Below are 27920 nucleotides of genomic sequence, written 5' to 3' on the forward strand. Positions count from 1 at the left end.
TCACGTTCCGTGTTCGTCGAAGTCCGTGACTTTAATCTTTAATATAAATATAGTTTGCAGATACAGCTGCGAGTCCTCGAGTTGCGATTGTTCCTCGAGGTAAAGTATAGTTACGGAAATAAAGTACTCTTTTTACATCTGTTTTTTTTTTTTTTCCTATTTCAATCATTGTCATCGTTTTTGTTGTTAAGCGCCTTTCAATTATCGTGGATCAAAGTCAATTTCGTGATTTGCGTTTAAGGAAATTGATCTACGGGTTTCAATTTCATGGATTTCCTCCTCATTGGCTTTCCGGCTGTGTGACACGAGAGGACACGAGAGAGGGGGGGGGGATGTACTCGCGCGGAGGAGGACTTTGCGACGCGTTACGGCAGCATCGGAATGCTCGCTGGGTCTATAAATCCACGGGGAGGCAGGCGTGCGCCGTGTAATAGAATGACGGAATTCACAGTGGAGTGGAATCGGCTTGTTATTAGCACGTTCTAACATAACTCGAATTCAGCGATGCGTGCGGCAGTCGATGAGTGCCCGGAAGGGGGCCCGCCCTCGCGAATATTTATGGCGTTCGAAGTAGCCGAAGCTTCTTCTCGCGTTGCGCGAATATACGTTCGACGTCGCCGAGTGGTCGCGAGAGTTTGCAACTCGGCTCGAATTTCGAATTAAATTCAGAAAACCAGATTTCTAGTAGCTGGAAAAATTCCTCATTTTTTTTTTATGCGTATATTTGGAACTTTATAATTCAATTTCAACATATACAATTTGCACCGAAGTTTGCGCTCAATTTTAATTTTTATCATTTTAATGGCTATAGCTTTTACGTCGTTCGCGTATCGATTGCGCGTCACGTTGGAGTGGTGCTCACGGAGAACCACTGAGCGCAAGTGCATGAGATTCCTGTGTAGAAGACACGATGCAGAAGAGATGCAAGGAGAGAAAAAGAGAGGGAGAGAGAGAGAGACGGGAAATGGCATGGTTCGCAGGAATATGGTTTGCAGGAGAGATACGAAGGAAGGTACAGCCGTGTCTCGACTTCTCTCCTCGTCCACGTGCTGCGCGAGGCGAAATAAAAAGGCCGTGGAGACAAGGAGGCGGGAAGCGGGCGGGAGGAGGGAGGAGGACGAGTAACATAAAGCGTGTGTGCGCGCGCGCGCAAAAAAGATAGAGCTGGTAAGAGGAGGACGCGCGGCGCGGAGTTTGTATCCGTGGAGTTGTTCGTGCCGCGCGCGAAATCGCGCGCCGTCTCCGCTCTTCTCTCTTCGTAATAAAACGATTTCCCCCCCCCCTCCCTCGACCAATTTACGCCTTCGAGATTCGCGCCGCAACGGGGTACGCGACGGGCCCTTCGCGCCCGTCAGTTCATAGCCGATAACTCCATCGCAACGTGGGTCACGACTTCGAGATGCTCTCCTCGCGAGAGCGCGGCTTCGCTCCGACTTCTCTCTCTCTCTCTCTCTCTCTCTCTCTCTCTCTCTCTTCTTTTTTTTCTTTGTCTCCCTCCTTTCTCTTTCTCCCGCTCCCTCAACGAACTTCTTCCCTCTAATTGCACTCGTTCCCTCGGACATGCATCGTCGATATTTATGCCGTCGTACTTTATTCGTGCATTCTCGCATCGTCTTCGGGGATGCGCGCGAAGCCCCGTAACGACATCCGTAAAGTATCCCCCGCACCATACTACGTATGGGCATTAATAAAACTCCAAAGAGTCACGGAGTGGTCGGATCTCGCGCCGTGACTTTTTTAAGCTAGTGAAGCGGCGTATCGTCGCGCGGTTATTCGTGTTGTTCCAGAACAAACGTCCCATGGGAGATGTAGCGGACGTCTCGAAACACATAGACTTGCTGGAACTCTTTTATCTTATCTTTTTTTCAACTCTGGATATTTTCAATATTTCGTTTACGGAATAATATTTTTTTTATTAATATCGCGAAATTATGCCTTCTTTAACTTTACACATACACTTTACACTTGATATATAACAGATGCTTAACGCGAGAAATAATATGTCTTCAACTTCCCATCATAGATAAGTCGAGAATATAATGCGATGGTGCGCAAAATGAATGCATATTCCGATAACGAGTCTCGCGCTATGCTCGTTTCATTCACTCGTCGCGTGTGTAGTTTTATCGGCCGTCATTACACGTCATTACACTGCGGCGCAAATCAAGAGCGAAGAAGTCCGCGAGATATTTCGAGGCCATGCCGCAATTATTGGGCTGATGTGTGTACCAAGCCGGAATATTTAGCGGGTCGTTTATTTCCAATCCGGACGTACGTCCGCGCGGTTTCTGGCTCGTTGTGCCGGTTGTTAAATAAGTAACACGAGTCGAAATCGCGCGCGAATCGACGCGAATGAGTTTTATCGAACGATGGAGCGCGATCGTGCCGCACGTCCCAAGGTCGGGACAATTATCGGATTCATGAATATCCCCGGCTATACGTTTAGCGTCAGTTGGAACTCCGCCGTACCGTCGTTATTAAGTGGAACGATAAAAACGTCGGAGGCCATTGTTGCGGATTTTATTGCACGGGGAAGGCCGTAAGACTCTCCACCGAGATGAATTATTATTGGAGCGAGAGAGAGAGAGAGAAAGAGAGAGATCTCGATCGCGGAGCACGAGATCCACGGATGTTTATATGTGCCCGTAGTAAATTCAGAGCGAGCATCCTCTCTGAAACTAGATCGGATTATCTTTATCTCTGTTAAAAGGATTATCGGCCCAATTATTACCTGGGCGAGATTGAGATTAAACCTTCTCGCGGGGGACAATATCGCGCGATAAGAAATTAAAAGCGGACGAGCGCGCGTAATGCGAGTCTAGCAAGTGATAAATATATTTACCCGCAGCAACGTGTTTCAAGTCCTTCGCCGTATCTCCCGCGATAATTGAGATCGATTCATTTTCTGCGCGCGCGGAAGGCCCCCCGTTATTAGTTATTTCGCCTTGAGGTGCCATTTACCGCCCTTCACCTTCCAACATTCCCGGTTTCATACCGTATAAATGATTCTATCGATCTTCAAGGTCCGACTGATTATTACCAATACATCCATATAGATGTCAAACGAAGGTATAATGGAGCCGATTATCTTTTCGCTGATTTTTTTTTTGTTTTTGTTTCTTTTCGGGTTTCACGAGACTCGCGGCCCTGGAATTACACGCTGATAGCCATTACTTAAGTCGGAGAGACGTACGTGAAGCGGCTTTCTTCCAGTAATTACTCGGACACGCGAGCAACTTTTTTTCCACTTGGCGAAATTATTGCATTATACATTCTGTCTTTTTAGCATTACTCGAAACCTTGAGAATATACGTGGTTCGATAACGATCGGTCTCTTCAAGGCATATCGCGAGAGCATTCAAGGCTAATTATCGAGGAGGATTTTCGCACAAAAGTGTCAATTCTCATATTATTTGCATGGAATAAAATAAATGTTGTCGTGTCTATTGAATTTTAAAAAGGTATTCGGATCTTTCGGAAACCAAGTTGATCGAAATAAAAAGTAGAGGAAATTGATGAAATTATAAACTAATTAGGTACTGAAATTAGGAAATTTGAAAAGAGGAAATTGATTAGCTTAATTTTCGGACAGCTTACTTTTATCGATCGCAATTTTTTCCCGAAGTCGAGAAGTAATCAGTAATCAGGCGCAGGTTCGTTATTAATAAATGTTGTGCTAAAAACCCGCGGGTCATCGTCGTCACGGCCTCTAGAAAATAACGATTCGACTTTGCTTTTACGAGGGACCCGTCGTCCCCCTCCTCGCGCCATTGGCGGAAAATAAAACCATAAAGATTTTTTTGTGCACTTCGCAGCGACCGAACAATTACCGAGGCCACGTTCAAAGCGCTTTTTACGAGAAGGGCCACGGAGTCGGCGATGTGTTTTCTGCTTTAGCCGCCGTTAACGTTAACGCCGAAAGTGCTCTGTATAAACGTCGGCGCGCTCTCGTAATCGTTACATAGATCGTACGAGCGCGCCACGTTTCGTCCAAGTCGTTATATTTTCTATAAAGCGGCAACTGTAGATAGCAGGCAATCGAGAAGATACGACGCGAGTTGATCGCACGACGATCTTCCTCGACGACTTCCTTCGTCACTCGGGATGCAATTATCGCGCATACATGTTGCACGCGAAGTCAATTGCGCCAACCAGTTTCGTTAAATTGATTCGAATCGTCGATTATCGATCGGCGACGTAAAAATTGAGCCTCGTCGACGATTGAGATTAAATTCAATTAACGGGACACCCCGCGCAGTTGAGCGTTTATGGCCGAGCGAGCCGATGATGTATCGTAAAGAACGAGGTTCAGTCACACACGGCCGCGTGAACAATTTGTTGTCTTTGACATTCGAGCACGTCGTCGCGATTATATAACCCGCGATTTGCGTTTTATGGTAGTCGTGAAAAATATCCGTCTTTACGCGCATCGTCATTCGCGTTTCACGGTACAAAGTTTAGCCGCGATTGTAACTCATGGTTCATTATATTTTCAAGCAGCGCGATAATCGTGCTTATCCTTTCGACATTTAAATGCCATATGTACATACAATTAGTTACTCTAGTTGCAGAATTTATAACCGATCATGTTCACGTACGACGCAAATAGTTCCCTGCCACGTTTGACATTTCAAGTTCGTCTTTCGATTTGCTTATCGCGAAACGAAACATGTGTTCTATGTATTTTTCTTGTATTGTATCTACGTCTAATAAATTTTTCAAAAGTTATCGTCTGATTTATCCTCCTGTCAGAGCAAATATAACAATTTTCTTCGGAATTTTTTAGAAACAATATCGAATAATTTTTAGACAAACGTGACGTGATTAGGTAAAATTCTCGTCGGAAAAAAAAGATCAATATTAATTACGGAATATCTCTTCACTTTTCTCGTTCACTTTTGTTCGAGGACACCTTGTACATATAATTTATTTATTTGCCTAATAAGATAATCTGCGACGAACCTTAGTGTATCGATCGGTGCCCGTGTACCTGTAAATCAATTCTAAATTAACTTTCATCCGAGATTAATATCACCGGAGCGGAGATGTCGGACGAGCGGCGCGCTTCTCTTTCTCTTTCCGACGGCGATGGCTGAAAAAGCGATTTGCAGTATGACAATTTGATCGTATCGATACGCGGGATTTCTCCGAGCGCGCACACGACGTACTCGCCTCTGCGTTCGCCGTATAATCCGCAAGAAAAAGCTGTCGTCTCGTAGGAACTCGCGCGATATCGCCGATCCCGATGAGGGGGAGAAAGGAGGCAACGGGGAGGGGGAGGGGGAGGGAGGGGGGGAGAAGGAGGGAAAGACGATTTTATCTCGACGCCCGTAACTCATACCGGTTTTTCGGATGGCGAGCAGGGTGGCGCGCGCGATTTCTTGCCAATCAGTGTGTGTCCCGGCAAGGGTGGGTGGCCCTTTATTCGGAATCGATTAAAAGCACAGATAAATAAACCATGCCGTTGGCGGTTTATTATTCGCATTACGTTCCGGCCGTGCCGAGACGATCCGGGCGTTTCCAGTTATTACCGCGTCGGAATCGCGTTTGCTTCGAGTTATCCCGTGGTTATCCTGTGATCGAATATGCATACATGGTGCGCACATATTGATATTATTTATAAGCGTGCGGGAGTGAATCGACTTTGGCGTAAAATGATTTTAGATCCCACACAAGAGCGACTGCAATCTAGATATAATTTTTTCAAATATATTCTTTTATTATCTTATTATTTACATTCTTTTTACATTATAGTATCAGCTATTGGTCAGAAACACGGCTATTGCTAAAGATGCGATGGGATAAAATTTAAGATTTATCAGCTTCTCTCGACGAGAAGCGAAATACTGTAAAATAAACGTTTTCTTTTGTTTCGCTTAATAACCGACGATTGTTTACGAAATAAGTACGTGTAAGTGTTATGAATTAGTGCCGACTTTTATTATTATTCTAGAGACACGGCTACGCCGTGTATTTTCCCAGACGCAAAAATAACCAGTCACGGTGGCTGACGCGCGCACAAACACACACGCGCACACACACGCTTGCGGGAAACATAGTTGCGGGAAGATTTAATCGTCGAGCATCGGCGCGGGATAGTTACATAATTGCCTGCATCCCGCGGCCGGCGGCTCACGCGCGTTGTCGATTCATCGACAATTTATGTTTTTACCGAGACGAGGCGAACTCTCGTTTTCTTTTATGGGCGGCTTCGTCTAAAAGCGCGGGCTTCATTCGCGCGATTTGCGCGCGCGCGGAAGCTACGTGTACGTAGCGACGATAATTGATTTTAGATTTAATTTAATTAAACGCACGCGGACGTCCGCGATGGCGCCGGCTTTCAGCGGCATTCTCTCCTCTTGTCGCCGCGGCTTAACGCGCGCCGTTGCTCCGACGTCCGATCGTTTTACGTGCATTATTGCTTACGCGGATTAGACGCGAGTGTCGTGTAAAATTGCGCTCTTTACACGTGTGCGCCGTCGTCGACTTAATGCCGCCGTGCGGCCTCGCCGCCAAATGGAAGATACTCACTCGAGGCGCGAGTCGTTCTCCATTCACTCCTCGCGCACGTAAATTCGTTGTTTTATTCTCGTCGCGGTAAAACTAACTCATCGAGATCGGTGCGAGTTATATTTCTGTGTTTCAAGAACGTTAACGAGCCACTTTTTCTTCACTCGCTCGCGTGAGAAAGCGAACGTCTCGATCAAATAAACCTGTTGATGTATGTCGATGTCGTGATTCTAGCTCGCATGTGATCGTCGCTGAAATTGTTGCGAGATCGTCGAGAGATCGCGACGATGAGAGAACTCGAGAATTATTCTCGATCGATTAAATTGAAAAATTATTACCGGGAGGTTGTATTAGTAAAATGCCGAATTAATTGAGCGGATAATCGTCAAGATATTTCAGAGACTACTAGGATCTCGATCTCGCGAACAAATGAAGGTTTTCGCTCCTCTGCAAAAGTGTAAAAAATCTTAATGGGCAATGCAGTCCCGCGGCGATAAAAGGGAGCTCTAACACCGTTCGCCGTTGGGCAGAAAATCGATACGCGATTGCCCCAAGACCGCGGCATCGGACAACGATGCTATATTATTCTGACATCATAATACGAATGATAAAACGAGATGATCGGGGGGGGGGGTAGTACGTACGTGATCGTCGTCGTTCGTCGGGACGCAATGGTTTCAACGCGATTATCGTACCAGCAACGTGGCATTACGAGTCGATCGAGACGTGTGTTTTGCCTGTCATTTGTGGGATATTAATATGCCTGTTCAGGACTCGAATAAATTGCCGTCGCAGAAATTGCAATTCCCTGTCATTTACCTATGAGCGTCTACGCTATCTACGTATGTGTCAGTCGGGGCTTTAAACGATCGGGGGCAACTCTTTATGCGATATGGCATGCAACGTAAACCGGAACGCATAGCCCCGATACGATCGGTAGTCGTCTAATTGCCGTTTCGTAACTATCCTGATAATGGCGGTAACGCGTTATTAATAAAATGATCATCGTCCTCGTTATTTACGTTATCCCGATAGCGGTATTTAACGAATAATTATTCATTAAGGGTACATTATACGTTGGCCGTTCGATATTATAAGACGCTTGTTCTCTAAAATGGAGTCTTCAACGAGAACGAAACGATCTTTACGAATATATTACATGTTGCGCGGATGTTGCATTATGATGTAACTCGGACAGGTGTAAACGTAGCATTGATCAGTTTATATAGCCCATTGTAAAACGATTACGTTAGGATAATTAACGTTTTATTGCTGGCAGACTCATTAAATGATAGAATATATTATTATAATGCTAATTAAATATATGGATCGTATTACACAATTGTATTGTGTCAGTTGAAATTTCTCTCAAATAATCAAGCTTTTTTTGCTCGTTTCTCCCGTTATGCGTCATAACTTACGGGCAAAAAATTTTGTAAATTGAAAGCGAATCGTTTGGAGCCCTAATCATACCACGCATCGACGTAACGACGTCTGATAATTTCTTCTTAATCAAGGAACGTTTAATTAAAGATCGTTCGATCGCTGCGCTCCTCCCTCTCGTAGTAATAATAATAATAATAATAATAATAATAATCGAACGAAATTAATTATCGCCGAGACCTCGCGCACCCTTTATATTCCGAGATAATTGGCCGCGGTATGAAGTTGTATTTAATATATATATATATAACGTTTAGCCTGCTCGACGAAATATGATATATATATAAACACCTATATCGAATTTATTTTATAAAAATGCAGAACGGTATTTCTTTTCTGATGTGCTAAAAATAAAATTTCAACGAGTACATGATTATTGATTGTCCTATTGAATTCCGCGCGCTAAAATGGCCCTTGCTTAATTTGCAAAATTTCAAGATATATAACACGATCGTTTTTCTTATTTTTAATTTAATACGATGTTCGGGTATGCATAAAGGAAATGCAAGAGAGGATATCTGTCTTTCCACGTCCGTGCATTTATGATTTACTATCCGTATTATTCTTACGATTGTTCTTTTTCCTTCGAGGCTGAACAGTGGCCGTACGGCCGCCTCTCGTTCGATAACGTCGATGAAAAAGTGAGCACTCCGCCCACTCGAGCATCTTTTATTGAATTCGCGGAACCGCCGCTCGTCTTCCTCGTTCAAGCTTTATAAATGAGCCCCCGCGCCGCGAAGTTCGTAAAACGCGGCCATTATGAAGGTTCCGGCGTAGTCTTCTGGGAATTTCGCGGAAACGGACAAATTTTATTAATGTTAATTTCAGCTAAGTGCTATACGCTTATCTGAGACGTATTACGCTGAATTATACGGACTTGCGTTCCTTTTTAATCGAGTTACGGCGACCGTGATGGATGCAATTATAATTTATTTCCCGTCTTTTTTTTTTTTTTTTTATACGCGCAACTTTTATAACGGTCCACCTGGCACTTACGATAGATTACGACAATATCGCGGAAAGGTCGGAGACCCCGTATTTCCGACTGAAGTTACGTTAGTAATTTTTCTTGATGCACCTAGAAACGTCTTCCCACCTTCCCCTCCCCGTCGAGTTATTTAGGTGGAAATATTTATCATAAGGGGATAAAACATTCAAGCGCGAGCCCACGTATCTCACGAGTAATTCGACGATAAGTCACCCAACTTCGCAGACTTCCTCTCTTGATCAATTTATCGGCGCGTCGATTTCTCCTCGAGATTATTTTAACGTGGGTGCTTCCCGCAGTTGTACGATTTCTCGTAATTAAAAATTTATGAACCCTAATTATTGAATACGTGAGAATTACGAATAGAAATAGGAATTTGTTTTCCCTCTTTGGGCTTCGAGCCTCGAATTACATTTTAAATACGTATCACTCCGACGGGACTTGATGAACAACCCTGTGGGAATGAAAATAATTCAGCGCTCGCTGTTTTGCCCGGGCTCTCTCTCTCTTTCTCTCTCTCTCTCTGTCTGTCTGTCTCTCTCTGTCCCCTCCTCTTTTCCCTCTCAGAAAAAGGAAAAACGTTACGAGAAAAGGGTGCTTGGCATCGTTCGCAAAATCACCGGTTAAATTTCCAACTCACGGAAATATCCACGGTCGACCGAAGAAACGAGAGGTATGAGGGGTAGGAGCAAAAGGGTAGGAGCACGCGATAAATTCCAGATACGAAAATTAATGCCACGCGGAACGATATTTTGCCATGCACGACAACGACAACGACAGCGATGCAGTCTGCGTCGTCCGCGAATACGCACTGCATACTGAGCGGAGCATTACCCGACATTATAAATGAGAATCGTAAAACATTACAGCACATCCACCACCTCCGTTTCTCTCCTTCTGTTTCTCGGGAGGGGGGAGGGGGTTCCCGCGTCGGCCTTGCTTTTACCTTCCTGGGATTCTCCCTCGCCGCTGCCGCGCCGTCCGAGATAAAATTACAACGACCGTCGACTTCTGAATTATCGCCCCTCGTTTGCGCTTTTCACGACGGCGACGGCGACGGCGACGGCGACGACGACGACGACGACGACGACGACGACGACGACGACGACGACGACGACGACGACGACGACGACGACGACGACGACGACGACGACGACGACGACGACGACGACGACGACGACGACGACGACGACGACGACGACGACGACGACGACGACGACGACGACGACGACGACGACGACGACGACGACGACGACGACGACGACGACGACGACGACGACGACGACGTATCTTCGACCTTTTGTTTCCCGCTCTCCTTCCCCATCTCGGTAGAAACGAAAGCGCGCAGCATCCTCTCACTTCCACGGAAAACGAGGTCGAGCGGATGTTAATTATCGAATGGCGCTATCTGTTCAGTGATTTATGAGGATTACTTCCACCGTTTTAGCCGCTATATCCCGGCATTTGTGTATCGTGCATCTTCGTTGTCGCATCGCGGTTTATTAAACAATTGTATACCTATTTGTCGAAAATTTCCTATGCTAAAGCTTCAACTCTACTCGATTCGCTGGTAAAATTTCTGTTTTTATTGCGTTCCGGAGGAGCGAGCGAAACGGGGCGGTAATTAAACGCGGATGCTCTTATCGCGGACAGTAATGGCTGTTAATTGATTAATGTATTAAGAGACCTCGAGGGAATATCCCGCGCCCCGCTGTTACGGGCAACGTCGAAGAAAGAGGCGAAATTAGCGAAAGCGAAACGAGCGAGCGAATCATCCGCGCGATTATTCGACTATCGAGCAATCGCACGGCTAAATGCAACTTAACAATTTTATTGCGCGCGGATATTACAACCGTCGTCGAAGGAGGACGACGTCTACCGTTTCCTCCTATTAACTCTCTCTCCGGTTCGGATCAATTCTGTTCGCTGATTGTGGATTATTTTGTTACGCTGTCACGTTTATTTTCATCGGTGTCGCATATAATAAGGCCGTACTAGAAGCGTGATCATTCGGGTCACTCGTTCATGAACGAGTGGTAATTAAGCGAGCGTCACGTAGCACGCGCTCCCTTTCGTTCCTGACACGAGCGTCGCTGGCATAAAGCGTTCCTTCCCACGAGGGACTGTACATCCTACGAGTGACTTATCGCGTGATGAATCAGTATCAGTTTAGCCAACCAGATGATCATCGGCCATCGATTGGATTACCAGACGTGGATCGCGCTTTTTTTTTTTTCCCTCTCTCCCTTGCGGTATTTCCGGATCGCGTCGCGTCGTGACGCTCGACGCGACATTGCGACGACGCCCACGTTGCCGACGATTGACTTTTGAAACGTCACGGCTCACCGAGCTTGCTGCCTCTGCTTGACGTGCGGGCATTTTATCATCTCTCGATTTTATCGTCTCCTCTGTTTCCTCTACGAGCCATAATAACACAAGGGCGTGCGGCACCGTGATAGAAACTGCAGAACTGTCGTTCATTAAGAGATTATTTGAATATTCGGGAACGAAAACACACACACACACACACACACACACACACACACACACACACACATTCGCACACGTCGTAATCAAAGTAAGCACCTTTTGTGAGAAATGGGGGCGAGCACGCAATTACCAGTGAAGAGTTACTAATTAATGAATTAATTAACTACCGAGTGATGCCTAGTGACCTAAATATCTCCTAGGCTCTTCGTACACGCGAGTTCATTTTCCATTAGCACCAGTCGGCAATTTATTGATTCGTTATTAAAAATGTCTGAGTTATTAAAAATTAGTCTATTTATTTCTATTATTCTGGAGATTCGCGTTATTTCGAGTCGAAAGGTTAATATAAAAATTCATCGCGATATTCGAAGCGACAACTTTTGTTATTTTTCTGTCAATTTAAGGATTCTGTTTAAATTAATTGCACGTCGCTGGGCAGTGGCACGCTGCAACAGCGAAACGCCGAATGCTCTTTGTAGACACGATTGTAGATGCGGAGGCACCTTTCATTACGTCCGACAGTTGCTCGAGTTCAATAATGGCGATATTAATGCGGGAACATAGCGTCGTCGATCGTAAATTAGATATTCGCATTGACGTCGACGAGCGCTCATTGTCGAACCATATTCCCGGCTTTGACGCGAGACTTTTAATAGTGGCAGAGAGTTTTTAATAACGCGACATTTCTCTCTCTCTCTCTCTCTCTCTCTCTCTCCCTCCTTCCCTCCTTCCCTCCCTCTATAAAATTTTATATTCTCATCATCAGAATACGCGTCAAATGAAAAAGCTACACAACGTCGTAACGCGAAAGTGGGTTTAAAGTCAATTATCTCAAAAATTATTGTTAAATCGATTGTGTCGCGCGTAAACACGACGATCGAGCTTTACCGATCTCGTTACAATTTATTACAAATTCGTAGCGATGAGCACAGAGATGATAGCCGCACGCTCGAGCACCCGCGCATATAATCAAATTACACAGCGCTTTTATTTTATATATCGCGCTTATCGCAGGAAATTCATAATAAGTCACAACAATTGTGAGAGATTCCGATAATTGATTCGGCCTCGCTTTAAACGACGGGACTTTACGTAACGACGCGCATTTCGCCGTTTCATTCAATTATACAATAACTAGTTCGGCGTTTAGCGAAACATTATTGCTCGTGCTCGCCGTAACGAATGGGCTGCCACTTGTTACCCGAAAGAGACGCGTAGTCACCCAGCGCTCGCGATCCCGTCCGGGGCCGAGACATTCCCTGGGAAACGTTGTCCGCGAACAATCGTACATTTACGTACGTACGTGCGTACCTACGTATGCGAGTTTAATTATCCGCGGTTGACAGGTACGTACGATGTATACGGCACGATGTGTACGGCCCCCGCGCGCGATTGTCTCGAGAGCCAATTTGTGAGCCTCGGGAACGAGCGGTCGGTCCCGCTGTCACAATTAAAGTCGTAAAATCGCGGACTAATAGCCTTGTTACGTTAATTCAGTGTAATGTCGCGCGGTAACGATAAACGCGCGCACCGTGCAAGAAGGTTTGCGAGGGCGAAAGGGGGCGAGGGGAGGAACTGGCATAAATTTAATTTAACGATCTCGAGGTCAGCGCGTCGCGCCGCGCCGCGCCGCGCCGCGCCGCGTCGCGTCGAGTCGAGTCAAGTCGAAAGAAATAGGGGGGGAGGAGGGGGTCTTGTGCGTTCGAAGTTGATTGGGGCTCCGAGATCTGAACTCCACGGTCCGTGGTGGCATCCGATGATTTACTCACATCGAAATAAGACTCGCGAAGGTCGCCGCGTATTCGCGAGCGAGATACGGAACACGCTCGATGAGAGTTCCGCGCGAGGCTTTATGCGCTTTAATTATGAGAATGTATATCGATGTAGGAATGCTAACATTGTGCACGGATTATATTTCTCTGGCTCATTTTACGCGAGTAATTAACGTGTCTTATTTACGAATACCTCGGTATTGGTAAATAAGGAGATTTAAATATTATGCCCTCAACTAACTAAGATTGTACGGCAGGTTTATTGCGCTTCTAACTGGTTTCTCTTCCATTACCAATAAATTTCATCGGGGGACGTTCTCGTAATTAGAATCATTGCTATATACGTGAGAAGTAAGAGAAATACTGCATTTTACAATAACTGGTAATATTTAATTTTCGTGCTGGCAAGGGAAAAAATTTTTACCGCGGACGTATCTGTTTCTGGACGTTTCAAAGAGTGTTTGCAGTATTAATTTCATTTTTTTCTAATGTAATAGGCCGTCCGATTATACGCGGTACAGTAACCTATTATATAAAATAATTTTATGTAAAACCGGTGAAATACCGCGCGTACTAGCTGGCTCGTTTGGCGTGGTAATTACAGTCAGCGCGGAGAGAGCGGTTTATTTTCCCTTTCGAGATCATCTAATCAGGGAGGGAGCGAGAGGTGAAAAAGATGGAGAAAGAGAGAGAGAGAGAGAGAGAGAGAGAGAGAGAGAAAGAGAGAGAGAGAGAGACTCTCGCTTCATCCCCGGACACAAGGGAACGGGTAAAAGCTATCGTATTAAAGTCGTTTCTGTCGCAGTACGGCGTCTCATTTTGCGTCCGAGAAAAAGGATTAAATCGCGGTTTCCGCCGCCGCTCGCCGGCGTGATTACCTCGCGTGCAACGGTCGGCGTGTGACGGGAAATAATGCCGTGGAAAGCGGCGGCGGAGTGGATATGCACAAGCCCGTGCACTCTCCCGATGACGAGGATTATTTAGATAGTGATGCAAACACCTTGCGTACATACCTCGCAAATGTATATACAATCGTACGACGTAACCGCAACAGCACGCTCGAAGGCAACGCACCGAGCGAGCGTGAATAAAAAAGGAAGATTGAGTTTTCGCGCGCGCGATGCGTTGTCCGCGTGATAGTCTCGTCCCACAAAGAAAATGCGGATGAACTTTGAGAATGAAAAAGAAACTTAATTTTCCAGCGCTCTCATACGTATCGCTTTCATACTTGTGCTGTATTGCTATTTGCTATTTTTTTTTGTTTCTTAATTATAATCTCCAATAATTACGAGTGAGTTTTTTTTGTTGTCCAAAGATCGGTCTGCTCAACGGATGCCATTATACCGTCGCCTGTGCCTTCTCGATTAAACGATCTCGTCGATTCGGTGATGGCGATCGATTTGTAAATTACAATCCTTCTACGCGTGTGTTCGTCGCGATGATATCTTTGATGCGTAATATTTCCGAGGTGGGTCGCGTTACGACGACAGGTTTTCCTGTTTCTATCTTCGATGTTACATCGTGACGGGCGAGTGGGCGTGATTAGCCGGTAAAGTGATCATCGCTGATGAACGCCTCGCCAGAAGGGGAATGAATAATAGGCCAGTCGAAGAAAACACGTTCTGATTGAGTTAATCGCCGGTGTGCGTACGTCATTACATCGGCGCGGCGACTCGTCGGATTCTCGACGATGCAAGGCCGAGTACGTGTAATCCCGGCACCGTGTTCGGGTCGTTCTTAATTAACCCACCAAATACTCTCTCAGGCGGGATGCGACGAATTTCTTTTCCGCGATCCTTGGCGATCCGAGCTGAATATCATCCAGTCCCCAGTCGTGAAATATTCAGCTCGAGCGCGAGATCTTTTAATTGACCTCTTCATTTGACTTTGATTTTAATTTCGTTTGATCTCTATCTCTAATTTGAGAATAACGATTCAAATGTCACGCGATGATATCCTCTTCTTTCCGTTCTTATTAGCCGTCGATCGCCACGCGATCGATGACCGTTGCGAGGATCCAGCCAGGAAAAACGCCACAACGATTAACATTTCGCGCGGCGCGCTTTACGGATACTTCTTATATATCAAGCGGTATCATCTTATTTACGACACGCTGGTAATGGCATCGTGTTTGCGGCCGTAAATTGCTACTGAACGTCTCCCGAGCTGACAAGTAACACGGCGATGCCCGCGCACGGCCATTACGGGCATCGGCCCGCGGCCTTCCAACTCGGACGCGTTTTAACTCCGCTCGCGCATCGATCATGAGATTCATGAGCATCGTCAGTCCGGGGCCACCGACTCCCTCGGTCTCCCTTTCCTCTTCTTTCGCTTTTCCTCCTCTCGCCTCGCACGCTCGCCTCTCGCTCGTTTCGCGCGCCTCGATATTCGCCAATTATGGCGATCCGCTCGGCGAGATCGGCAAAGGGGATCACTTTTATTTCATACCGGAATACCGCGTTTAACGTGTTAAAAACGCTCGCTATAAATTATCGATGCTACTCCGAGTATCAATCAGATTTGATTTATCGACGAAATATTTGGTTGAAACGAAAGTGTTTCAACCCGATAATCTCGACGATGACTCCGCGAAACGATCCTGGGCCGATGCCAACGAGGTCGAGAGTGTATCGAAAGTTCGAGAGAATCACATTCGGTGATTCGAGACTTTTGTCATTTTGCGTTTTGGAATGATTCCGAGTTAGCTCATTAGTCCCGTCATACCGGCTGGCGATACCATCAGACGAATAACGAGCGGCGCGGACGTTCTTGTTTCAGATTGCGACACGACCTTGGAGCCCGGATCAGGGCAAGACGCGGGAGATGACCAAGCTCTGTAACCATAAGAGGAAACTTCTGCTGCCGGTCGCGGCCGCCAGTCCTGTTGCGTCCTGTACGCCGGCGGTCTCGTCGTCGACTTTATCTTCTGGCCCGACAACGGCCTCGATTCACGCGAACGCCGACTCGCCCACGTCGCCGGATAAAACCAGAAAAGGTAAGAGCGCGAATGCTACCAGAATAATCGGATTATAATTCGGATCGAGCGGAGAAAATCTCACTGCCCGCATTAATGAAGAAACATAGTAGTACGAGGCTAATAGAAACGTAAAGCGAGAACCGCTGTTTTATAGAACGTACGTTTAATATGAGTTTTAACAAAGTGTTTTAACAGACACTTAAATCTAACAGAATCTAATCACGAATGGATAGCGAAGTACGTTATTTGTGGTTAGATACTTACGTTTTCGATTTATAACGTTTAGGTATCTCTCGAAACAAGTATTCGCGCCATTATATATTTGCGTCAGACTTTGGAAGTTTCTTTCGTATTAAGCGTGTAATCGTTCTTACGATCGATCAAAATCAAAATCTTTCCATCCTCAACATCCGTTTTTATAATCCTGACGACTTCGGCAGATCAAATTCCATGCCGCACTATCTTACACACACACACACATACATACACGCGCGCGCGCGCGCGCGCGCGCGAGTGTCCACGAAACTTTCTCTATCGATCTGGCGTATTAACAAAGTTTTCTGTCAAGTCGGACGTCGAACCGGCGCCATAATCGTCGAGACGTTTATTCACCGTCGCGCGGGAACACGTGCCAACTTTTATTGGAGGAAGACCAAAAGTTTTTCCACCCCGTCAAGTGAGCCGTGATCATTAGGGAAAAAAAGTCGACAGTGGAAGAAGGACGACAAAATTGCGGCATTAGCGAAGTCGGTTCGCTCACTCTCTCTCCTCCTCCTCCTCCTCCTCCTCCTCCTCCCGTTTCAGAATCGTTCTTTCTTCGCCCGCCACGTTGGCATTAAAGCTCGAGAGAAGCGCGGCGAAGGGTGAGAACGGGGGGGGGGGTACAGGCAGGGCGGAATGATGTATCACCATAGCCGCCAAACTCTCCACCGAATTTCATTACCAAATCCCATAACCGACGTATCCCATCCCGTCGCGTCGCTTCTTTTCCCATTCTCTCTTCAATCTACCCCCTTCCTTTTTCCCTTACTTTCCGCGCCGTTAATTAAGCGGCTGTTGCAGGACGCTACGGACGCGTACCTCTACCTGTACTCCAAATTGCGTCGGCTAGAAATTATAATCCGCTTGTAGATTGAAAGCCGAGCGCGACCGTGTCGGCGACCAACGGTTATTAAACTTTCACCCTGCGCGCGTCGTAACTGCGCGTTTTAATATTATTCGCAGCGGGGCTGGAAACGCTTCGACGTTGAATTACTGGAATACGACATAGAAACGATATATATCTAGAGCATAAATATTATTAATTTGCGTATTATATCGCTAAATTACGAACTTATTTTTGCAATTAAGCATCCGTATGGTATCATAATTTCCTGTCCATGTCTCTTGAGGGACTTGCTCTCACGACAATAAGAATGGACTGAACCGTTGCGCAACCCCCTCGCAAATAAATTAGCACGATGCATTCCACGCGTTCCGTGTGGTTGCATTCGTGCGCGGCATCGTAGAGGGGAGGGGGAGGAAGCTGGTAATTCCGCGCTTGCATCTGAAAATCTGGGGCTGAAGTTTAACTCGAGTTTACGACCGGTGCGCGAGGTAGGATAATACGTATACGTCGGTGGCGGTGTTTTTATGGGACTTTATAGGGTCGTTTTAACATCGACGCGCGCTCGCGCTGCTTCGATTCCAATTCTCCGGTGATATAAAACGACACGCTCTGGATGGCAGGGTTAGCTTTTTCTCCCCTCCCCCGACTTTCTCTTCTCGCTGGCGCACCATGGGGGGGTTGCTCGCATTCGGGTTCGCGCTCTGCGCAAACACACACATACATACATACATACACATGTACGTTCTACGTGTGCAGGGGAGAAGAACGGCAAAGGGAATAAGTGGAGAGACTCGAATGAATCTTTATCGTTGAACGTCGAGCTCCAAGTTTTCATAACGCGCTCACCCCCGCTGGGAGCCGATTTAATTCCCCCTTTTTCTGATTTTCAGTTTGACTTTGCCAGCTTAAGAGGGAGGGGTCCTCGCGTACCTACGATGGATTATATACCGCGTTGGGAGTAGAAATGATTGAACGTCTCAGTTTTATCGGTCACGAGAGCGAGGTAGAAGTCGTAATTATTCGAAGCAATTTGCTGGAAAAGAAGCGCCAAATTTTTTGCATTATTTTTTTATTTTAATTAAATTATTTCATTTTGTATTGTTAACTCTTCATTTTTTCGATTCTTTTATATATCCTTTTATTCCATTAGTAATATTTTTTAAGATGACATGGGACGCATACTTAGCGCCATTTTTCTGTGAAATGGTTATTTTTGTATTAATTTTGTAATATGTTAATTGCCTTATTAGTTTAGTTTTTTCAATAACGTAAAGTACACAATTATTTGTACTAAATTAAATTCTTGATAGAAGTTTAGGAAATTGGCGGCGATTTTTTTTAAATGCTTTCCATTATAAGGAATTTTTTTCTATGTAATTAGATTAACAACATCTCAAATATTAAATCGAATATTTCACGCTATGTGTATTGTGACGTAAAATATATTCCAGTTGTATTCCAAGACTTAATTAAGATAATTAAGTCCAACCTCATTTACTCGATTGGAAATGTCAGTAGACACGTTTAACGAGAATCATCACGCATCGTGCAATTGTTGAATCGGTCGTAATACCCGTCCGACTAAATCTAGGGCGCGGTTTTACGCGATCTTTTGTCGCCTCAAACAATTTTCCCTGTAAACAGTTTCCCCCGGAGCTCGATCGATCACTTTTGTCCTCGACGTCGACGTAGTGCGCGGCAGTTACCGCGACATCCCGAGAGCACCGAGAAGCGATTTTACGGTCGACGAACTCCAATTCGTTCCCGTGTGAGAGGACGCCACCCTCTACTCCGGGTTTTCATTGCAGGTGACAAACTTTAAAAATTCCTTTAACGGATTTTGCTGCACGCGAGTCTATTTGTTTTCGTTGTTCACACTGAGAATATTGTGCTGTGCAAACAGATTAACCTCGCCTGACGGGTCTATTAGGCCCGTATTCTTTTCTGAAGACTTCTGTTTGCATAGGATGTTCCTGCGAGAAATAATCTTCTAAAGTTAAAGAAGCAAAGGGGGAAAAACGCGGAGTAAACACAGTCCAATCTCTATGTAAGATGAAAGAGCAAATTTTGATTAGTGGGATATAACATTTTAAAACATTGTACAAATTAAATGGGGAGGGAGAAAAAGAGAGGCTCTTTTATACAGTAGGTTTCGTTGGCAAATAAAAAATTAGTTCGAGTTGTGTTGAATTAATTGAAATCATATTAAAGAGGAATAAATCTCAAAAAAGGCGAATATAAGACACAGTTGTATCCTCGGACCAGTTCGTATCTCCTTATCGCGGTGACGATCAATAAAGTCTCGGGAGGAGGAAAGAATCCGTTCTCCCTTCGCTGCTTGTGACGATGACGAGGACGATCACGTGTTCCGACGTGATCGGCGCGGTTGATGGTGGAGAGATGGTGGCGATGGTGATGGTTACAAGAGGACGAGGAATGAAAGAAGCTACGCTATAGTTCTAGTCGAGTTGTTGGAGGATGGCGGTGGCGAAGACGCGGAGTTGATAAGGGTTAATTTTGTACGAGAGGAGAGCGAGCCACGATCGCGCGCGTAGGTGGGAAGGAGGGGGAGGAGGGGGGAGGGGGGGGCAGAGCAAAGCAGCCTTGCGATCCAATGACTTCCGGTTGTGATTCTTGCGCCTGCCCCGGGAGTGACGTTTGTTCCCTCAGCGGAGGGTTCTTATTCTTCTCTCTGTTTCTCCCTCGGGCCACCCTTGCACCCACTTCCGTCAGTCGGCCGCGCAAGCGCATTTCGATCCCGTTCCGCTCAGTCCGCATCAACGCCTTGGCGTAACGTAACGGCGTGATCCCGGCGGATTTTTATGCTCACGCTGAAGATAGTCATTCGCCCGCGAGATTGAGGCTGAAGCTCGAGAACGTAGAAGCTCGACGACGCTCGAAGTGCCCGACTGCCGTCGTAGTTACAGCGCCGACGATGCCATCAGCGTTCGTTCCCGACGATGCTGCGTCAGTGAGGCCGATAGAGAGTGGATGTATCCCGCGATCTTCCGAATGTCACCTTTATAGGTGCGTTTGACTCTAGCTCGAGCGATACTAATAAGTGAGCAGATTTTTAGAAACCTTTTTCATCGTAAGCATTTCCTCGCGATATCATTCGCAATGTTTTAACAATTGTATAACATATAGTTTTTAGTTTTATCTGCGTTACAATTAAAATTTTTTTCTTTTGCGCTACGCAGAGTAAATCGCATTAGATATTATTTAACATATCAATTTGGAAAATTCGAGGTTTTCTTTCTTAATAGAAAAATATGTTTTTAATCGAATCGGCAACGAGAGAGAAGAGATAGTCTCCAAATAAATTAGAGTTCCATAAAATTGGCCGTTTGTTACGTTGAGCGAGTTCAGCAACGAATGTTCCCAATGTACGTGCTTAAGTGAGTAACGTGGCGTTTGAAAACAGCCGCGAACGACGAACTACATCTTCCAATTACTACGTCGCCCTCTTTCATCGGGGGGAGGGGGGGGGTTTAACGACGAGAACGTTTATTGCTCGAGCCATTGACTGCAGGCATTCCAAGTAAACGGGCGCGGGGGGAGGGGGGGGGAGACTTTACGCGTTCGCGCGAAAACCCCCGGAAGCCACAAAATGGATCCAAAGATTTTACGCAAATCTTCCGCACCCCCTCTTGGAAATCGGGTTAAACTACCGTCGTCGGGACGGACAAGGTTGCCTTACTGGCATCGTAGATTCATTACTATCCTCCTACTACCCTCCTCTTTCGCTTTCGCCTCTCGTCGTTTTCATGCTTCTCCCTTTTCGAGAGAGAATTATCCGGTCCCTCCTCCCCGCGCCGCAATCGGCGCGCACGGAGAATAATTATCCTCTGTAGGCTTACAGATAAAAGATCCCCTTAGCCTATCGTCCCGCTGAAGACCTTATCCCTCCTGCTTCTAACACGTCTCGTAAATCACGGTAATTCGGAAGTGTCGATGGCCCCTGCGGCAGTTCTTCATGAATATGCGAATGATAGCGTTTTCAAAAGCGTTATAAATCTTCTTGATCTTCTCGGTATTCCGATTTTTCCATTTAAGCCGTTTATTCCGATTAATGTACAATATTTATCAATAAAAATGCAATAATGCTAATATGATTATTTTTTTTCTGTGTTTTTAGTTTTATCGTGTAATTTATTATTTGCCTAATGGGAACCTTTTTCTTATAAAAGTTTAGTATACCGTTTCTAAAGTTTTTCAAGCTAAAGATTGATATATTGTCTATAATTGATCAATGTATTAACAACATAATTTTTTATTATCACAAATTTTTGTCGTCAAATATTTGCATTGTACTTTTAAAGCAATTGTTGAATAATTTCAAAGTTATGTGCATACACAGATATAATAAAACAGATTTCTACTTTATATGCATCGATAGCAAACTTTAACTATGGTAAATTTCACACAATTAGATAATATCATAAATAATACATGATAATAAATTTATTTATTATTATAATTTTAATTATGAATTTGATTATGCTTCTACCTGTTGCAGCAAGATTAATGGCTTATTGTAATAATTAATAATCTTTATTAGATTCAAAATATTTACTATTATTTATATTGTATGTTATATTGCTTTAATTAATTTAACAAGTTAATTACATTGGTTGTTTTGACACTCCACTACGTCTCTTGATCTATCGCCGACGATATTTTCATTTCATGAAAGGTATTTTCCGGAATGATAATGAGACCGAGGGAAAAGCCGACGTTTCAAAAAGCACAGAGAGTTTAAAGTACGGAAATGTCGGGCTAAATACGATTTAACCTTGCGGCGGGATTTCAAATGGAACACTTGCTTCATTAAGAGGCTTGGAACGTCGCCTGAATAATAAGTGAGAAAGCCGACGGCGCGGGATTAGGGCGAATAAGTCGTATTTTAATTTCTACCGCGCCGAGGACTTATCGTCTTCCACAATTGCGCTCCGAACGGGAAAAGCCTTTGTCGATTCAATTTCAAATAGATGCCGGCGAATCGAAGATAATTGGATTCCATTTTATTAAGAGATACTTTATTGGCGTGCGCAGATGGTCTCAGCAAGAAGAAGAAGAGGAAACTAGGAGGCATAGGCGGCATTTATTCCGGCGTCTCGGTTTCGCAACTTCTGGCACAACGGGAGAGAGCTATTGCCGCGGTTGCGGCATCTGGAGTTCAAGGTTCACCGGTGCCTAATGGATCGCAGGTAATTGAGTCGTAGCTTTAATTGAATCGCAAATTACCGGTCTCCTTACTGAGCCGGAAGTTGTGTTTTTGCTCAGTGTTTTGCACAATACTGAACAACACTTGGTATTCTCGTTATTATGTAATATAGACATTTTACAACTTAAAAAAGATTTATATTTTATAACTATTAAGTATGAATTTTATTTAATTAATTACGAATATCTTATCTAATATTTTTACATATCTTTATCTATATACTATGTTTATTCAATTATTTAAATGCAATTATTTCTTATTTTTAGGTATGGCCAATTACGATCCCGAATTTGCAAGTCCAGCAAAACGGACAACAAATTTGTCATCAGTCTTTAAGTTCGCCTTCCCAGAATCATGACGTGAGCAGTTGTGCAAGAAATCCTCAACAGAGATTAAATCAACATAATATGTCGGGCATGCTGATGGGCAACCCGTTGATTATGAATCAGCAGGGTACAAATTTCAACAATATGTCTCAACAACAGCAACAGTTTTTACAACAGCAACATCAACAGCTTATCCTACAGCAACAGCAGCAGCAGCAGCAACAACAACAGCAGCTCATACAGCAGCATATATCGCAGCAACAACAACAATCACAGCAATTGTTACCGCATCAGCAGCAGTTACAGCACATGCAAATTTTACAGCAACAACAACAGGAACAACAACAGCAGCATCAGAACACCGTTGTAAATCAATTAGCGCAACAACAAACTCCTCACTATATTAATCAATTAAATCAGCAATCGTTACATGTAATGCAACAACAGCAGCATTTAAATCAGCAGCAACAACAGCAGCAGCAACAACAACAAATGCATTTGCAACAAATTCAAAAACACAATATGCAACAACAACAACAGCATTTAAGTCAGGAACTGGATCAACAATCGAATTACAATACTCAGCATCCTGCTGAGAATTATGTGCATCATATGCAGTCGTCGCAAGTGTCGAATCAAGCCACTCTTCATCCACAGTTGCATCAACTTCATCAACATCAGATGCAACCGCAACAGTCGCAACAAAATCAGCATGTTATGCAACCTCAGTCGACGGATCATTTCCAAATGCAGATTCAGCAGCAATTACAACAACAACAACAGCAGCAGCAGCAGCAGCAACAAATGTCACAAGTGTGCATTCAGCCACAATATTCGAACCAACAATTAAACCATCATTCCGTGGATGTTATGCAACAGCAAACTGGTTCTGCTGTTATGACTAACATTAATGCTACTGACATTCAAAGCAGGCATAATCGAGCACCGTCAGTTACTGATGAAGATCTAAATGCAAAACAGTTACAGCAGCAGCAGCAGCAGCAACAACAACAACAACAGCAGCAGCAGCAGCAACTTTTGTTACATAATCACTCGATGCAACGACATCACGTTGTTCAAAATGGCGGTTTGCCGAATAATTCTCATGAGAATGTCCAACGGATGTATGCACAGAATCAGGTGCAATATCCAAGGAATTTTGATCCTTCGAAAGGAACGAATACGGACGCTAAAATGGGACATCAACAGCAGTTTTTGTCCAATCATACGGGACGAAGCCCGAATGCCAGTCACGTCGTTGAGGCGCAGCAGTCTGGTATGGGACCAAACGGGCAACCCGGTAATATGCATTTCAACAACAGAACTCCGCCATGGCAGCAAAATCGTGCCGCGGTTGTATCTCATCAACCGTCCGTTGTCACGGTACAGAATATTAATTGCAATTCGTTCGACCGTGTGCCACCGCTTCATCATCACATTCCACAGCCTTCCAATTGGACGGATGAGGCCGCGCGGAAAAAGGCGAAGTCGAATAAAATAATAGTAAAGAAACAACGACAGCATGGTGTCGCAGAATCTTCGAGAACCAATAGTGGGTTGGAGCATTCAATGTCGAGTCCGGTAGATGAGTTCAGTGAGAATAATCAGCAAAATAATGGTCAAATAGGTTCAACGTTTAACAATAGCGGTCCTTCGTTCCTAGAGGATCCCAGTGGATACCTCGCCCAGCAGACGGCGCTGCTAAACAGCACGATATCGAGACAAACCGGTGTCAGTAGTTCTCAAGTAGGCATGTTGAACAACAATTCGAAAGCATCGTCTCAGACCAGTCATGGCATGCATGTGCCTAATACCTATATTCCTCAACCAAAGCCTTCCTCTATTGCCAGTCCAACGAGTACCTCGTCGTTTGCTTCCGTAAAGAATCATGCGACTTCACCGGTTGTCGTACACAGCAGTATGACGCCGACATCGAGCAACAGCGGCACGGATTCTGAGAGCAGTCCGTGTCAAAATTGCGTTACCAGTGCCGACACACAGTCCTATATTCAGGATCAGTATAAGCAGCAAATGCAGCGGCAGTACCTGATGCACACGGATCAGCGTGAGGATCCTGTTACATCATCGACGTTTGGCGAGCGATATCAAATGAACAATCAACCGCAAGCTGATTCCAGACCGATCCAAGGCGGTACCGTAAGCACCAGTCACGGATCTCCTATAGGCACGAATAGTCCAGCTAATTCGGATACGCCAGCAGCCTCGACACCTGGGATCTCACAACCAGCAACTCCGCAGAGTCTCATTTCATCACAACCAGCAACACCACATAGTTATTCATCACAACCACCAACACCTCATTCTCACATGTCGGGCCAAATGCCATCACAGACGCTAACTCCACAAGCGCAACAGCAGTTGTCTCAATCTTTGATCAGTGGCAGCATTCAAGAACAAAGATCAGAGACTCCTAGTTCCGGTACAATGAGTTCCAGTGGTATCCCGCCTAGTACTTCACCATTACAGACGTCTTCTTCTGTAACGGATAATTTAACATCTCAAGTGAAACGGCAAATAAGTAGGCAAAATTCGCTAGAAGGTTATCAACCTCATCCACACACTGTTAACACCATCTCCAGGATACCCATGAATACTTTTAGCGGAACGTCATCCGTAATAACAACTATGGCGAGCGGTCATACAGTTAGCAGTAACACAATTACATCTGTACTAGCTGGAAGGGCGAATACCGCCACCGTTTCTATAAACACACCATCTGCGATACCGAATCCCGCTATACCCAATCTTCTGTCAAACAAACCACAACATCAAACTCAATCTGCAGCGTTGACGAACGTACCGAGTACTCCAGTTGTGACTCATTCCTCTGTTACACATACTCAATCTTCGACAATGAGCGTGTCTAAATCACCGCTCGAAATGGTTCAAAGCGTTGTTAGTAGCATACAAGTACCTCAGGCCAGCACAAACTCGACATTGCAGCCACAAACGCAGCAACAACAACAACAGCAGCAGCAGCAGCAGCAACAGCAGCTACAACAACAACAACAGCAGCAGCATCAACCGCAACACCATCCTCAAGCCAATGTTCAAGTTCACAATGTTCTTACTTCTGGTGGTATATTAAAACATCCTGCCGGGTCGACACTACCACCTGGTCATATACTGGTATCCAGTGGCGGTCAACTTATAATGGCAAGTACTGGATCGGCGATTAACGGCGTGATGGCACCTCCTCCACCAAAAATCATTTCCAATGCCAATTCTATGCCACCGCTGTCAGTGTCGCCAATGGTTACTAGCGTGACCGGAGCTGTCAGTCAGGTAATTCCCGCAGTAGGCGTAGCTCAACAAGTGATAGGACAACCCACGGTGCTTGTGAATACCATCCAGACTCCAGTATTGATTCAACCTGGTGTAATGACGATGGACGGCATAAGCCAAAACGTGCAGATACCTCATCTGACAGTTGCCACCGGCAACGTTATACAAAACACTCCGTCGATCATTGATGCGAATCAGGATGTGTCTAGGACGGTTGGTGCTAATCAAGGCATGACGGTGAATCGACAACCGGCGCTTCTATCGCCGGAATCGGGGATGACCAAAAAGAAGGCATACAAAAAACGAAAAACAAATCCGCAAACTGTGGCATCGATGCTACACATTGCTTCGTCTCAACAGAACGCTGGTATGCTGATGCAGTCGCAGTCAAACTTTGCTCAGCAAAATTTCCAGACTCAGAGCATAGGTGGACCCATGCTCCAGGCGTTAACCATCGTACCCGGTAAAGGCGGAGCACCAGCGCAGCTTGTGATGAACGGTCAAACCGGCACAACGTCAGCGCAATTTAATACTCAGCAAATTATAACGAATCCTCAACCAGCACAACAGATAAATCTTCTTCAACCAGTGAATTTATTGAATGGCGCTACCGGAATGGTTCAGAATTTCCCCACTATCCAGCAATTTATTGTGCCAGGCTTGGGTAGCATGGTAATGTCCGCGGACGGAACAGCGACGTTATTACAGGATACGGGTAACATCGGAATGCAGCTTCAGATACAAAACGTGAACGGTCAGAATGTGCTGACACCTGTACAAAGTCATGGCGGCATATTTAATCCGAGTCAAAGTATATTAGCTGCCGGTCCAGCCGGAATGGTCATAAGGGCACCGCAAGCAACTGGTGGAAAGATAATTCAACAACATAGTCCAGGAGCGCAGTTTCTTTCGCCGAACAGTGGGCAATTTTTGGTAAACGGTACAACGTCTTTCGGGAATCAATTGAGCCCGATAGTGGCGAACGTCAGTCCGAATCAGCAAGTAACGTTCAATACCTCTCAAGTAAGACCAAACATGCAGGGTCAGCAGGAATTCATACAGATGAACGGACAAACACTTATGGTACCTTGTGCAACCGCGCAGAATATCGCCGTATCTTCAGCGTCAAATCAACAAAACACTACCTTCGTTCAACAGAACACAACGATTGTACAGCAGCAAACGACCATGGTTTCGAACAATCAGATACCAAATTTTCAAAGCGCAGCTTCTAATGGCGGACAGGCTGTCGATCCTTCTTTAAATCTTGACCACAATCAATCGTATATTCTAAGTTCTGGTATGATTCAGAGTAAAGTGGCGTCATCTTCTCCAAAGAGCGGCGTAAATTCACCATCGTCCGATCAGAATGTCGATCAACAGCAATACGTTCTCGCTAGTAGTAGCACGACTGTCGTGGAAAAAACGGCTCAACAAAATGAACAACATAGCCCGCTGATGGCGAGGCATTCTGTATCGACTCAAACTGCCGGGAACCAAACTAACGTGGCGCAATCGGCTATGATGCGACAAGGATCTCCTCCGGATACGACCACTCATAGTCCAGGCAACAGTCAGAGATCCAACAGTCCGGCTGTGGATACCACTACACACGGTGCAGCCTCACCAGCGCCTCCAATTACGGCTAGACATCACTCGTCGTCCACGGTAAAGAATAATTTGAAGCAAGAATAGTTATTCAAACATATATTTTATCTCTTACTCAAAAAAGGATTACGTAGGAAACACACTGCTTTTAAAGTCATATTTTAT

General features: G+C 45.1%; 1 protein-coding gene across 6 annotated transcripts in view; it reads left to right on the top strand.

The window, feature by feature from the left end:
* The window catches only part of LOC105431558 (uncharacterized), a 206345-nt gene that overhangs the window by 166862 nt on the left and 11563 nt on the right, over nt 1-27920 (top strand). For all 6 annotated transcript variants that reach the window (XM_089081944.1, XM_089081945.1, XM_089081949.1 and 3 more), the window contains 3 exons: nt 15982-16198; nt 22344-22498; nt 22782-27815. In XM_089081944.1, coding sequence (XP_088938070.1) covers nt 15982-16198; nt 22344-22498; nt 22782-27815 — 5406 coding nt within the window. The remainder of the gene's footprint in view (nt 1-15981; nt 16199-22343; nt 22499-22781; nt 27816-27920) is intronic.

The sequence above is a fragment of the Pogonomyrmex barbatus genome, unplaced genomic scaffold, assembly GCF_055798465.1.
Source record: "Pogonomyrmex barbatus isolate J1 unplaced genomic scaffold, ASM5579846v1 scaffold5, whole genome shotgun sequence".
In the NCBI taxonomy this organism is placed as follows: Eukaryota; Metazoa; Arthropoda; class Insecta; order Hymenoptera; family Formicidae; genus Pogonomyrmex; species Pogonomyrmex barbatus.